Here is a 15153-nt window from a genome sequence, read left to right on the forward strand (position 1 = left end):
AAACACACTGAAGAACCACAGTAACTCTTCTACTTGATTAAGAGTAAGTTATTACTTACTCCTACATAAACTTTAAGTGCTAAAAGTAAAAGTATTTGCACAGTGTATTTTAAACTCTAATGTAAAAGTCTATGACATCAGTATGGGGCGGGGTCTAATGTTATCTGCCTGCTCTGATTGGATCAGTGGATCACTTCCCTGTAGATAATGATTACTTTTAAAAAATATAGAAAAACAATGTGAACATGTAACACAATTCATTTTAAAATGTTGTGCAGATATTTTCTGATGTATGTAATGGAGACTTTTACTTTGTAATGGAGTAAAAGTTTACTTTCAGTAAAGTAGGGCGGTGTGGCCTAGGGGGTAGAGTGGTCGTTCTCCAACAAGAGGTTGCCGGTTCAATCCCCACTCTTCCCCATCTGCATGCCGAAGTGTCCTTGGCAAGATACTGAACCCCTAAATGGCCCCTCATAGATCTTGAGTACACTTATTGTAAGTTGCTTTGGACAAAAGCGTCTGCCAAATGACATGTAATGTAAAGTGCAGATACATGAACTAAGTAATTGTACTCATTACTGTGTTGTGTTTTCTATTCTCATCATCTTCCTTAGGTTTTTCTGATGCTCATGTCTTTTCCAGGATCATTTGAGCATCAGTGCGCTGCGCTGCATCCCAGGAGGGAGAGACCATCACATGACGGCCTACAGCACAGGGTTGCATGCTTGGATGTAACTTGACTATGTGTGAAGATCACCAGCCCTGAGCATAAATTCAATAAAGCTATTTGAAGTGTTTTGTTTTGTTTCTTTCAAACCCACAGGCTCTGAGATTGTAAACGTCGTCTCAAATTACAAGGTGCATTAATCGTTTTCATAAAAATGGTGCTGTGAGGATTTGTGAGGTTGCTCTATAAAGAACACTTAACGTGACTTGTGTAAAGTTCAGATACTAGCTCACTTCATTAGAAGCTACAGCCGATGGTTAGCTTAGCATAAAGACTTTAAACAAGGGAAAACAGTTAGCCTGGCGCTGTCCAAAGGAAACAGGATCAGTTCAACTGTAAAGTTACAACACACGTAAAGAAACTCTGTTCAACATGTTTCTGCACATGCTACACAACTAGCGTGTAGCATGTGACATGTCTATGAAGCATGATGAGCTAATTGTGTTTGTCCAAATGTCATTTCTTTAAACCCATAGGCACTCTAATGCAAAAGTAATAGGCCTGGGCAAAATGGCCATTAACAATATAAAGATGAAAATCTGCCAATATTGATAAATTTGTAATTTTATCTTTAGTTGAAGGACAGATTTTTAATCCTGAGTGAAGCTTTTTGTTTTAGACTATACTTTGTGATAAATATTAACACATTAATGCTTGATAAACAGCAAAACATTTGAGAAATTTGGTTTATAATTATATTGCAATAATTATCATTACTGTTTTAATGCTTAGCCCTAAAATTTGATTTAAAAAACAAATTTTATGTGTAATATTTATGGCATATTTAATTTAATGTAATAATCTATCATTGATACTAAACTGTTATTATAACCCATCATCTATAGTTTAAAATTTTCAATAAATTAATATTAATAACACATGATGCATGTAATTTCTGGTGGTATGTTTTATGCTTTACTATATAAAAAACACATTTGAAAGTCTTGATAAGCTAAAAATGACCAAATAAAAAAATAAATGCAACAAAATAAAAGACAGAAATGGACATTGTTTGCAGTTAGCTACAAAACCACTTTATTGAAAAAGCAGATTATGTCATCTACAGTTAAATGATACGTCCCGATTTTAATACATTAAATAACTTTTTCATGTTTAGATAAATAGATCTAGTTTCCTTTTTTATGAACCATCTAGGCAATCAAAAACATTTTAGAGATACAAAAGTTGTGTGACAGGTGTTGAGATGTGCTTATTGGAACTACCAGTAGGAGAAAAAAAAAAAACTTCTTCTCTTTCCAAGTGATTTCTGACAGAAAAAATAAAATAAAAAACTAGCCTCTTTATGTACAGGGTAACTAGCTGTGTGCTATGCAATAGAAACTGAAGTAGCACTCTTAAAACAGGTGGATTAAGACATCTTTTAAAGGGGATACACGCTTTACAGTCTTTTTAGGTTTTTCTCAGTGGGGTTGATATTGTGCAGGTTAAGTCCAGAAAATGCCTCATTCTTCGTGACCAGAACTCTTGTACACAGCTGAGGTAAAAACACATCTGAAAACAAGGGGAATGTCTCGTGTATCAGTTTGCAGTCTCTGCTTTTACAAATGTACATCTAGGAGGAGAACAACTAAACATTATTACATTCCAATGAATCTCATTACATCAGGTTACATAAAAAAAAAAAAAAAAAAATCTGCCGGTGGTGACCCTTGGCTTCAGTCTCTGCTTCAGTCTTTGACACATTCAGTAGTATTTATTCACACGTGAGTGTCCATTGTACAGTATTACAGTATGAATAAGAGCTGTGCCAGAGGTGGAAATAACAGTTGGCGATTAATTTGTTCTCTGTTGAATAAACCACACGGGTGGAATTTGCTACAGTCGGAATATGATACATTGATCAGGTACTACAACATGTGTGAACCCGTCAATGTGCTAAAACAACATCAAGGTACGTGATGGACAACATCAAAATCGTCACTGAGAGAGCGGGGGTTCACTGTGTTTGATGCTGTGCTGCCCTGCAAACACAGTGAGGTGTATGTGCCATGGCCCTGCCACTGGTGCACACACACACGCACACACACACGCACACACTAGCACACAATTTTCACAAACAGTTGGGGTTAATCTGCATAAATCAGATTTTTGCTTGTGCAGGAATGATGCAGTGATTTTTTACCTCAAAAGATAAAGTTTCCTACAATATCTTGAATTCTGGCTCCATGAGCTGCTGCGCTCCAATCCTAAAAAAAACACATAACAGCAGAAACCCAGTGGAGAGGGGTGAAGAGTCTTTTCCACCAGTGACACTACAGCTCAGAGCTTCAAGTTGTTTTTCTGTCTCATGTAGATTTTCTTTTGCATATACACACACAGTACTCACACAAACACATCCACACACACTCAGACACACATAACAAGCAAGGGAAATATGGTTGGGGGAGGGGGGGGGGGATGCTTCCTAAAAACGTGGGTGGGACCAGCAGCTCCAGGTTTTCAGGGCTGTTCCCCCAGAAAACACAACAGCAGACTTCATGGCGGACCAGGAGCCTGCACCACAAAGCGAGTTCAGGGGGTCGTCCAGCTATCAGTGGGCTGAAATCAGGTTTGTTGATATCATGAAGCTGGCTCAGTTCTTCATTTTTTTTTTAAACCAGGGTAGATCGCCATGGTTACCTAGGCTGCATGGCTAACCTGATCTGGAGCCTGTGAACTTCAGAGAACAGAAGCTGTCAGCAGCCTGATCACTGATCAGATCAGATCCCTGGGAAAGCATTTCTACTGGATCCTGACATGGACAAAAAGAGTTGAAGTGAGAAATAATTAAAGTTCAATAGATATTTTTATAGATCAGTGGAATTGTTTTGCTGCTCCAGACTTAGTTTCCCACCTAACAGTCACATAATGAGGATTACTTCTGCACTTCAATTAATTATACACCGATTATCAGATCGATTCCTGACAATGTGGATGTTTTTACACTCTGATTGTGTCACAGCAGCTCACACTAACAAGAGGAGACGAGATAAAAACTGGAACTTGAACATTCTCATAGCCAGATTAGTAAATCCAGAGTTAACAGAGCCAGCTGATAACTAAGCTTCGTGATACAGTTCATCCAGGACGGCCGATGTCGGGCTCAGTGAATCCAGTAAACCCAGGCTGATCTGAAGGTGCTTCATGGTACAGGCCCCAGAGCGAGACACCCAAACATACCTGTTCTGTCTTAAGGCATGCGGACAAGTGGCGGTTCCTTATAGGAACACTGTGTTCTCAGTGCTTGTGTGACAAAACCAGTGTCTGGAAAAAAACATACCAAGAGCCAGTGTACTGGACAGACCTGAGGCTAAAAGGGTATTTTAGCAGTTTATGCAGTTTCATCCTCTTTGAGCAGCAAATGGCAAGATGCCAGATTCATACGGCAGCATGGGAGGTGTCGCTAATAGAGAATCACTTTTACCCGTTCTCATTTATCTTTATTGAAGAAATGTAGCTACTTCTTAATGACTGATTTCCATAGTACTCATGGACGCATAGACTGAGTCCATGTTCCAGATCCATACAGACTGCCAAAGCAAATATAAATATGGAATATAACATATGCATGGCAGCCTTTCCCCACACAGGCTTTACTTTTAGTGTTTTTAAGTAGTTTTATCTGTTAATTAGTGCACCATCTCTTCTGGCTCTACCCAGCCTGCACCTGTACATTCTGCTATCGCTTGCTGGGTCTGCTGACAATCACAAATGCTCCGTGGAGAAACATAAAAGATGCAGCCATCAAAGATATTTTACAAGCAAGGACATGGTAATTGCTTATCCCTTGGTAAATCTCAGAGAACGATAGTTTGTAAACACAGTGGCACAACTGACGGAAAGCAAAATTGTCTCATTTGTGGGAATTTAATGCAACACTTGTAAAAGAAATCTTGAAAAATAATCGTAAGAGTTTAGAAATGTTTGACACTGTGTGTTTTAGAGGGTTATTCTGTGACAAACCAAACTCATTTGTGAACTAGTCATTTGGTACTCAAAGTGGAACGAAACAACTGCAGGCAAATACTATTTGAGCCAAGGCTGCTTTAAAAAAAAATTGGATCTCCGACCCAGTGACCAACTCGAGGAGGCTCCGTGTCCTGGACGAGAAATGATACAAAAGCCCAAACGTGTTCTGAGGCGTCAGACGGCGTGTTTCACCTCGGAATCGATCACGAGCGCAGCAACAAAAAGAGAGATTCTACATCTAGGATCTTATGTGGAAAACATCTGCAAAATATATATTCATGTATAAAAGACAATCTATGTGCATCTAAAATTTTCTTTTTCTGTCATAATATAATCATTAATTAAGACACTGCTTGTGAATCTCTCGAGGTCTCATCTAAGATTTCTATAAGTGGAATGTCAGTCGGTCCTCTGGGCTCGTGGTGCTACGGTGCATCGGTTTTGTTGGGGTGGTGCAAGGAGAGGGGCAATGAGTCAACAGTCTTTTTTTCCCCCTCTCACGGCTCTGTGACATGATGCTGGGTGTGCTTTGCATAGCCTATAGCAGGGCTCCATTTTAGTGTTAGTAGCTGCACATAGAGGGCCCCACTCTGAAGGCAAAGCATGCCCACCCCTGGGGCCTGTCCGGCCCTGTCGGCACTGGAATGTAGTGGCTCGCTCCCCGGTCTTCCTGCCACCGAGTTCTCAGACGTGACAGCGCTGGTGAATCCACTGCGGTGAACCGCTTCAGTCAGAGCGCAGGAATGAAAAACATGGAAAGCAAGCAAGGCAAGCGAGGAAAGAGAGAGAGAAAGTGAGTTTGTGTTCTCTTTTCCAAACCAAAAACCCCTCTCTTTGATGAATGTGCAGGGGTCAGGAGGTGTGGCGTCACCAGGGGCCTCTGGATGAGCCAGCGAGTTGGCTTTCAGGGTTAGGCACCCAAGGGGAAGGGGGGGAGAAGGACCGCAGATGGAGGTGAAGGGGGGACCCTTTTTTCCCAGCCCTGTCATGTGACGGCAGGGCTTGTGGTGGGAGCTGCACTGTGTGTGCTAGTCCGCGGCCTGGCTAACCGGTCCAGGACAGGGGCGGGAGCTCGGATGGCCACACAGAGGCTGGAGGGGGTGCAGGCCTTTCTTTTGCCCGCTGGTGGAGTTGCAGAACACCTGAGAGGCAGGGCTCGGTTGCTGCCCACCTTACTCCCCCTCACAGCTCAGTGACGTGGAGGGGGTAGCTGGGGGGCGGGTGGGCGGTGACCTGCGACTGGAGCCGATGGATGTGGCAGCTGTGGCAGAGCAGGTGGCCTTCCAGTGGATAACAGCGGTGGCCCTCCTCGTCGTTTAGCTTCAGACCACAGTCCTGAAAAAAGTACACAAGAAGACATGAAGACAATCAACAACAATGTGTGTGTTTGTTTGTTTAAAAAAAAAATTCTTGAGAGAACCAATCATCTTGAAACTTGGTGGAATGGTGGAGTATGGGTCAAGGAATAACCCACTAACATGGTAAGATAGGGTGTTAGCCTTCTAGTTCTCCTCTGTTGTATGGTTATCTTTCTCTTGTTTTAATTGCTGTTATTTTAATTTCCATTCTTTGTAACTTTGTTCAGAAAAGTTTGATATAAAGTTATGTTGATTATTATACTAGTCAGGATATGCTCAAGAGGTCCATGTAGATGGCTTTTTAGATCTTTGGACAGAGTTAGGCAAAACGTTTCCTTCAGACGTAGCATACAGATGTGACAGGTTTGGGCGATCTTCTCGTTTAAGCACATCGGTGCATTAACAGAGAACTATGTCCAATTTACATTTACTGTAAGTTTTTAAACTTTGAAACTTAAACTGGTGAGAGTGAACCGTTGTCTGGTCTTTCCAGTGATTGAAGAGTTCAGTGAGATGCAGGATGACATCAATGCACAGACTTCAGTCATGTGGATGTTTGGTGCTGTGGAGGCCCAGTCCTGAGGCAAAGCTCTGGTACAAGTGAGATGATCTTTACACATGGGGTTTTCATGTTTTTTTTGTCAGAGTGTCCATAAGCAACAAGGATGCATGAATGAAGCCTGTTTACTGCAGCGCAGAGGCCCTAGACCTGACCTGTGGTCTTGTGTATTTTTCTGAGTACTTATTTTACAAGTATGTGCAGATTTGACACATATGGATGCTTTGAACTGCTGAGAAATTACGAGCAGGTCTGTGAGGGATGAGAGTTGGGGTCAGAACACGCTGCAGGGACAGACTGACTGGCCCTGGACCACTCTGCTGCCATCATCACTCAGAACTGGGGAAGCAGTTGATTTTAGAAATGAACGGTCAAACTGCACATGTGAATCTTACTGAATCCTCTGAAAGGCGCTGAGCCCCTTTTCCAGACTGAAAAATGACTTTTATTCATTTCAATATAGTCTACCCCCAATCTAAGAGCCTGTCAGCTATCGTCTGAGGGCAATATTTTAAGACCATTTTAATATAATCTTCTGTTCGTTGTACACCGGGTTTACAGTCCAACTAGTTCATTCATCACACAAGTTGAACATTTCCCCAGATAACAAATAACTTACAATACTTTTAGTAGGAGTTTAAGGTTCAGATAACAAGTTGGCTGATCCCTATTAACAACTATCTGTTTATGAATATAGAAAGTTAGTAGTTAATTAATATAGGTCAATGTCTTTTGCTCCCCACATGGACTGTTTACCTGCAGGCAGCCAAAGCCAACTCAAACATATTTGGTCAAACTTGAAACAGTAAGCAGAAGCCTTCCAGCCCTAAAATCATGTCTCTCACCCAGAGACTCTGCAAATTCACATTTAGAATCTGATTAAAGAGTTTGAGTCTACCATATAACTTATTCAGCTCCAACCCACGTTCCAAACATCCCTTCTCTCAGTGAGGTTCATTTATTATTTTAATTATTACATGTTGCTTTTGTCCAATTCATTCTCTTTAAATGCAAAGTGTGTTTAAAGCAAAGCTTTGTGATTCTGCCCTGTTAAAACCAATGGATTGATCTAAAGAATATGTTATTGATTGATCTAAAAAATATGTTATTGTTTTTAAAACCTGTGATGGATTTAACATGTCCAGGATGATTCAGCTCTGGACTTTACCCTTCCTCTGTCCCCCGGAGGTCGGCTGAATGATTAACCACCTCCTACATGATATCATGAACTATTTCTATGTAGAGGAATTTGAGCCATGCTGAGAAATTAGCAGGAGAAGGTTGAGTAGAAATATATAAATTTAAAAAAAATGATGTGTTTATAAATTTACAACTCAGAAAAAGATAGATACTAACTGCAGGGTGGAATGAACTGTGCATGTGCTTTGTTGATCTCATCACTACCACTTGAAGAACAATGTGCCTGAGTCAAATATCCGGATGACTGGGAGCTCACACGTCTGGTTTAAGCAACAAGTCCCCAGCTGAGTTCAGACCTCGACGCTGGAATGTGCTTAGTCAGTGAGTCACAATGTTGTGCTGTAACCTTGGGTTGATGTGTGTGTGTGTGTGTGTGTGTGTGTGTGTGTGTGTGTGTGTGCATGTCTGTGTTTATCTCATATATTCCACAAGAGAGGTGAATCACACTCATCGGTACAAAGTTTGTAGCTCTGACCGAGGTTCACTGTGTGTAAGGGATTGAGTGAGTGTGCACGTGTCTGTGCGGGTGTGCAAAATCGGGTATGTGTGGTTAAAGAGTGTGACATGTGTGTGCAAATATTTGTGAGTGTTATTTCATAACAGCCTAAAAGGTTGAATCAAAAGCAGTGATGATAACTTGACACAGGTCAAATCACATGCAGTTTACTCAGTGTGTGTGTGTGTGTGTGTGTGCGTGTGTGTGCTATGCGTGTGCTGGAGGATCATCTCACCTCACAGTGGTAACACTCTGTATGGTAATCCTTGTCCATAGAAACAACCCGGATGGTTTCCTCAGAGCCCTGGTGAGACAAGTCAAACAGTCAGATCTTCACACTATATCCCTCATTGAAATGATGGTCCAATATTGTGCTGGTCTGAGGTCTGATTCCTCCTGCTGCTATGTGCCCAACCTCAGTACAGAAGGATACACCACACCTGCTCTGAATACGTATAGCTGTATCGCAAAGAGTAGGGGGAAGTTTGGAGTTTTTGGGGGTGGTTTTGGAGGCACAGTGTTGCAGTGGTTAGCACTATCACTGGCTCCTGGTTCGATTCCCGCCTCAGACGGGGGTTTTGTGTGGAGGTGGATCTTCTCCCCGTGTCTGGGTGGGTTTTCTCCAAAGTCCAAAGACATGCAGATTGGGGGTTAGGTTAATAAGACTCTGTCCGTTAGAGTAAATGGTAGTTTGTATTTATTTCTTAGTATATATGGCAGAGGTATAATCTAAAAGTTCATCTTAGCCCATTTTTAATGATTTATTTAAATTTTTCCATTTGGGTTCATTTTCAGACATCAAGGACATACTAGTTATTTTTTTCTGAATAGCATGTAATTCGAAACAAATATGATTTTAGACCCGATGCAATTTTTTAAATACTGTTAAATAAACACGTAATAGTTCTTAACGTGATACATTAACCAAATGCATCCATTAAATTTACTATTTAAATGTTTTGTAGACCAGCTCATGGTTTGGTCGGTCAATTCAATATATTCTGGTCCATTTTTCAACCAGCGGAGCATTTTCTCCCCGAGTTGAAAACCTTAACATATATGTGAGATACATTCATTCTTTCAGATGCATTCAGATGTGTTTCTGACCTGGACTGGAAGGATTGGCTGGTTGCAGGAGGCACACTTGGGAGCAAAAACCCTGTTATAGAGGAGAAAATATTTTTATTCCATACATTTTAAACACATTTTTCCAGTATAATACCAATTCAAACATTATACAACAGCCACATGAACAAAGGGACCACTTTGTCTTTTCACACAGCTGGTCACATTTGATTTGTTCTCCTTACGTGTGGTAGTCTTTAACACAGTAGATGTTGTTCTCTACATCCACAGTGAAGGGCACTCCATCTAGACCCTCTTTACACACCACGCAGCGGAAACAGCCTGGATGGTAGGACTTGCCCAGCGCCTGGAGGATCTACACACCCACGTAGAAAACACACACAAACAGACAAGATAACAGTAAGACTTAGGAGCGAGGCCACTGAGTTCGAGCAGTGTCATACAATGGGCTGCCATGTTCCTTAAAGTCCAGATTAAAAACATGGACTCAGACAGGGTGATGTAATGTCACGTGTCAGAAGGAGCTTTATAATCAAAGATGATCCTCTAGTGAGGGAGACTGTGAGCGTATAAAGATGCAAGAATTAAATGTACCAAGCTGGAATGCCAACTATGTCTGCACAGTATCTGCTTCACTTACGATAAGCACAATAATACATCAGGCGGAATCAGAAATAACAATATTATTCATGCATCCAGCACAATGTTTTGCCGGTCGAGTTCTAAACTACCAGACACTCTGCACACATCTACCCTCCCTACTCTCATGGACTCTGCCTTTTCCGTGACAAAGCTCTTACCATCTCCATGATGAGGTGACCACACACGAAGCACTTGTCAGCCGTCTGCTGGAAACCAGAGTACTGTGGGTGAGACGAGAGACACAGGATTTATTACACTCAGCAGTGCATAAGGAATCATTTCACGATCAGTACATGACCTAACTTCATAAACAGAACTGGCTCAGGTGAGTGTGAACCCTCCCTTAAGCCCCTTTTCCACAAAAAAAAAACAATAACACCCACTAACATCAGGCTTTTATCTGCAATGGGAATAGATTCAATCAGTATTCACTCTCAGATCAAATGATGCAGTAGACACATCCTAACCCGGGTGAACACGCTAATTTAAAAGACACACTCCTCTATAGGGAACGGGAAATGAGTCACAACGGCTCAATTTGGGGTAAAATAGGTATTAGGTATGCTGCTACAGGCCTAGACTGCTGGGGGGAACTCCCATCATAAGCCCTTTTCTCTCTCTCCCACTCTCTACCTCTGGCCCCCCATGTATTTTTCCCACATCACTACATCTCACTCTGTGTTTTCTCTCTCCCATAGTTTTCAACCTCTCTCTCTATCACTCTCTCGTATCTGCAGGTATCTGACTCCAGAGCTGCAGGATCCAGATCTGACAGTTCTTGAATAATAATAATTGTTCATATTGTAATTATTATTTTCATGTAACAACCAGTCTGAACTTAAATATGTTCCTAATCTCTCCCTCTCCTATCTTCCCCATTCTCCTCTCACCCCAACCAGTCGAGGCAGATGGTCGCCCACATGGGTCTGGTTCGGGAAGGGTTTTTTCTCCCCTATAAAAGTTTCTCTCCACAGTCACCAAGTCTATTGGAAAGTCTCTCTGATCAAATATTGTTTGGTCTCTTTTACTTTGTAATGTGCCTTGAGATAATGCAGGAATCTGTGCTATATGACTAAAACTGAATTGAGTTGATCTACTTCAGGACGTTTGTCCCAGAGTGGTCTACAGAGGGCGCTGCTGTGCATGGTAAAATGAACATGAGGTTTCTTTTAGGATCCTTTGTCTATTATTCACCAGGCCGCATTGACCTGAGGCGTTTACACAATTCATTAATCTTCATTCTCCTAAATAATGTTTGTGGTCTTTTTCTGCATTGATGGCACATTCATACACTTACATCTATTCATATTTGGTATCTGCCATGTTTGGACAGTGACCACTCCCCTGGACTAACTGGGTATGAAGTGCCCTGTGTGCATGACAGGAAACAAAACACCCGGCGATTGTCCCTTTCCATTCAACCCCACCCCTACTGCAGATAATGAAGGTGACCATCTGCAGCTCACAAGCCCCTTGGGGTCCTGACATGTGGACCAGGTGGAGGTGGGAGGTGGTGATGGGCAGGCTGCCCCCTGCCCCTGACATCTTTACTCCATATCTACCATCTGCCACCCCGACCCTTGAGACACCCCTGGGGTGACAGGCCAGACTGGTCGAGTCTCAGCTGGGAGAGGAAGGTGGAATGAGATTAGTCTCATCCCGTCACCTGACCGTCAGCATCAGTTTATCACTGAGGGGCTCTGATTGTAAATAACAAAAACAGGCGCTTTAGTATTTCCTCACAGATTGTCGGGTGGGGAAGTGGCCTATAAACAGGAAGCTGTGACAGCAGAATAGTGCATGTTTTGTGAGGTCATTTATGAAGCAATAATTATATTACAGGAAACTTTTAGAGCAACTTCCTCCATTTTCTAAATCAGTCAGGAAATCGGTCTTATTTCTGTACAATACATTATAAGAATGCTGCAGACCTGCAGCATTGAAAAAGCTATCAGAATTATAATTGTTCCTTTTGTTTTCATTTATATTAGACATACTTTTTCAACATTTACAATATAAGAACCGTGAGAGCAGGTCCTGTATCTGCCCTGTTAACCTGAAGCAGATGGACCAGGGCCCGGAGAGCAACAGCTGCCCCACAATACCTCCTCCCACCCTTAATTGTAAGTGCTGAGGAGCAGCACGTGGGGTAATTGAGCTCCTTGGGGATATTTGGGGGAAATTGGTGTGAATTGGAGGGGTGGTGCTAAACTCCTAATTGTAGCTGAAATGTCTGTTTCCTCTGGAGGGTTGCAAAATGCAGCCGGAGATCCTAATCCCTTGTTCTCCTCTCCACCCGCTCCTCACTCACCTCTCTCCACAAGGCAGGGATACGGTGCCATCAGCTCATCTGCTCATCACACAACAAAATCAATATTTCCTGGACACCCAGGTGACTCACCAGGAAATCCTCCTCGCAGTAGACCTTCCCGTTGACGTTGTAGAATGCTTTCCCTCGCAGCCTTCTCCCTGAAAAGAAGACAACTGATTTAATCTCCATTCTCTACGTGGCCAAATCGCTGCTACAGATACATATGGCCAAAAGTATCTGGACCAACCCTCTGTGTATGTTTAGTGAAGGACAATTCATTTTTATCTTTATGTTGGAAAAAGTTACAGCACTAGTAGGAAGCCATCTCAACATTGCTGACCTTTGAGGGAGTGTAAACCTGAAAGCAATGACCACAAACAAGCAAAGAACACAGAACAACTATCCGTCACTTTACTGAGTAACACAACATACTGTATGCTCCTTTTCCTTCATCTCTCTTTCTTTACGGCCGCAGCAGAAAATCAGCTCAGAGCAGATGGCTGGCCAAGGGTACGCAACACTTTGCCCGTGCCCCCTTTTAATTACTTAGACCATTGATCCCAACAGGAATCCATTCACAACTCATACACAATCAATACAGCAGGCTGCTTTCCAAACCTCCCCCTCAGAATCTCTCCTCTTCCCTGCGCTGCCATTGTGCGCCGCTCACAGACAGACCAACAATAGCAGACTGGAGGGAGGATGTCCCCAACTTTGACACATGCATGAACACAGGCAGGGCTCTAAACATCAGCATATGTGATTAGCCACTGAAAAAAATATATAATCAAGATCCAAGAGCAGGCATTTGTTAGATAATGAGCCAAGCTAATACTTTCAACAAAGACGTTCTTAGCTGCTGAGTGATGAAACAACTGTTAGACACAACTTTGTAGGTCTTTTGTCATTTTTTTCCCTACAAAACCCAAACAGAAACCTGTCTACATGACAGTGGATCTGAAGGCCGACTTCCTCTGGGTGAGCCTTCATTCATCGGAATCCAATCTAACAGGGAAATTCAGCAGCGAGCTGGCTGCTGCTGCCCCCTGCCACACATCCCTCACAGCTCGCCCATTCAAATTCACTTAACAGCAGCGGTGTCTCTCTGGCAGCATCATGACTTCACCCGGGGAAGATGAAGCACACAGATCTCATAAATCTGCTGGATTAGTCAGATTTAATTGTTGAACCCAGCCACCATTGATTTTATGGGTGTCCCAGCATGGGAAAGATGTGCCCCCCTCTTCTCTCTCTTTTTAGCGCTGAAATTTATGCAATCGCTGTATTTCACACACAAACACAGTGTCACGATGCTGGGAGATGGCAATACATTAACACCCACATAAATGGCCGGAGCGGCAAAGGAATGTCGTCCACACAATAGGTGAGACTTTTAAGACTTTGAGACTGAGCAGCAATTAGCATTTTGGTGGCGTGGAGCAAAGAGAAAAGCAAAACTGAGGAAGGAACTCCGTGTGATGCAACTCTTAGGAGACACCGTGTTCTACACTGGGGACTTTGCAGAGGCTAAGCTTGCAGGAGCAGTGGGATTGTAGGGAACAGTGCAGCAGCAGGGGCTGCGAGGTGTTTCTGTGTGCTCGTCTGTGGCCTCCACTCTGCAGTTTGGGGTCTGGAAGGTGAACACAAAGGCCTCAGCGCTGATGACTGTGTGGAGCGCTGCTAGGGGAGCGGGCCGACTGAGCAAACGGGGACATTCTTTCTGCCTGAGGTCACTAGCTGGTCCCATTCAACCCCCCGCACCTCTCCAACACCCGCTCTCTGCCCGCTCCCCTCACAGAGAGAAGGAGGAGGGGGAGGGCTCCGTGCCTGCCTCCCTCTCCTCTGGCCTTTTGTCACTCGACAGCGCCGAAAAGAAAATGAACACAATCCATTTTTATCACTCTAAGAAAACGAACCTTTATTAACACAATAAATTACTCTCAAAATGAATTTTGCTTTTTATTTCCTTTAGAAAAAAGTGAAATTCTATGAATGTGAATATACAGTCACATTACTTGACTCGTCAGGTTGAGATGCGGCTAAGATATAAGATTTCTTATCATTTGATTGCTTCCTTTTGCGTTGGGGGTTTCTTGGTTCTTTTTAGTTATTTCACTCAGGTAGACACGGGGAGGTTGCTGGGTCCACCGGTGCACTGCATGGTCGGTCCAGATCTCCTCATGTTTTGTGCTTTTTGACCACACTCCCACTCTCCCACAGTTTAATTTAACGACATTTAATAAAACCAATGTCACTTTGACCGTTACTCATCCCACCTCTGTGCTGCAGTCACTGGGTTGAGCAGAGTTAAATTTTGAGATTGTGGCCATGAAATATGGCGATTTTCATCAGCTAATATAAGTTAATGTGGAGACATGGATGGTAGAACATTGACAACAGTGTCAGGATTAGGGATAAATGCCTTTCGCTCGTCTTGCTCACAGTAAATCATGTTATTACCACTGATGTTCTAAGACTCTGACCTCTGCTCTCTTTAAAACTGGTTGTTTACAACTTTTGGTCATTTCAGAATTTGAACATGTTGCAATGAAATGAGTGTTAGTCTGGCTAAAATGGACTGATGTGTCACAGAGGAAAAGGTATTATTCAGCTAAATTCTCATGTGGTACAGCTGGATTCACACAGAGCAAACAGAAATAAGCTTGTTTGCTGCATTAAACCAGCAACGTTTTCGGGTAGCCATCATTGTCTCAGGAGGAAGACACTCCATCACTGAGTTTAATTTCACATTTCAGAGCCAAACAAGTTCAATGCAGCACTTTCAAAGAAATGAATGAGGGGGCT

At 42.6% G+C, this 15153-nt stretch overlaps 1 protein-coding gene across 1 annotated transcript in view; it reads right to left on the reverse strand.

The window, feature by feature from the left end:
* Positions 1–1735: 1735 nt before the first annotated feature.
* The window catches only part of wtip (WT1 interacting protein), a 29691-nt gene continuing 16273 nt past the window's right edge, over positions 1736–15153 (reverse strand). Inside the window, exons 3-8 of the mRNA XM_053420286.1 lie at positions 12439–12506; positions 10196–10258; positions 9620–9750; positions 9417–9468; positions 8545–8613; positions 1736–6031 (exon numbers count right to left, since the gene is read on the reverse strand). Coding sequence (XP_053276261.1) covers positions 5879–6031; positions 8545–8613; positions 9417–9468; positions 9620–9750; positions 10196–10258; positions 12439–12506 — 536 coding nt within the window. The 3' untranslated portion in view covers positions 1736–5878. The remainder of the gene's footprint in view (positions 6032–8544; positions 8614–9416; positions 9469–9619; positions 9751–10195; positions 10259–12438; positions 12507–15153) is intronic.

Source organism: Pleuronectes platessa, chromosome 1, assembly GCF_947347685.1.
Source record: "Pleuronectes platessa chromosome 1, fPlePla1.1, whole genome shotgun sequence".
NCBI classification, from domain to species: domain Eukaryota; kingdom Metazoa; phylum Chordata; class Actinopteri; order Pleuronectiformes; family Pleuronectidae; genus Pleuronectes; species Pleuronectes platessa.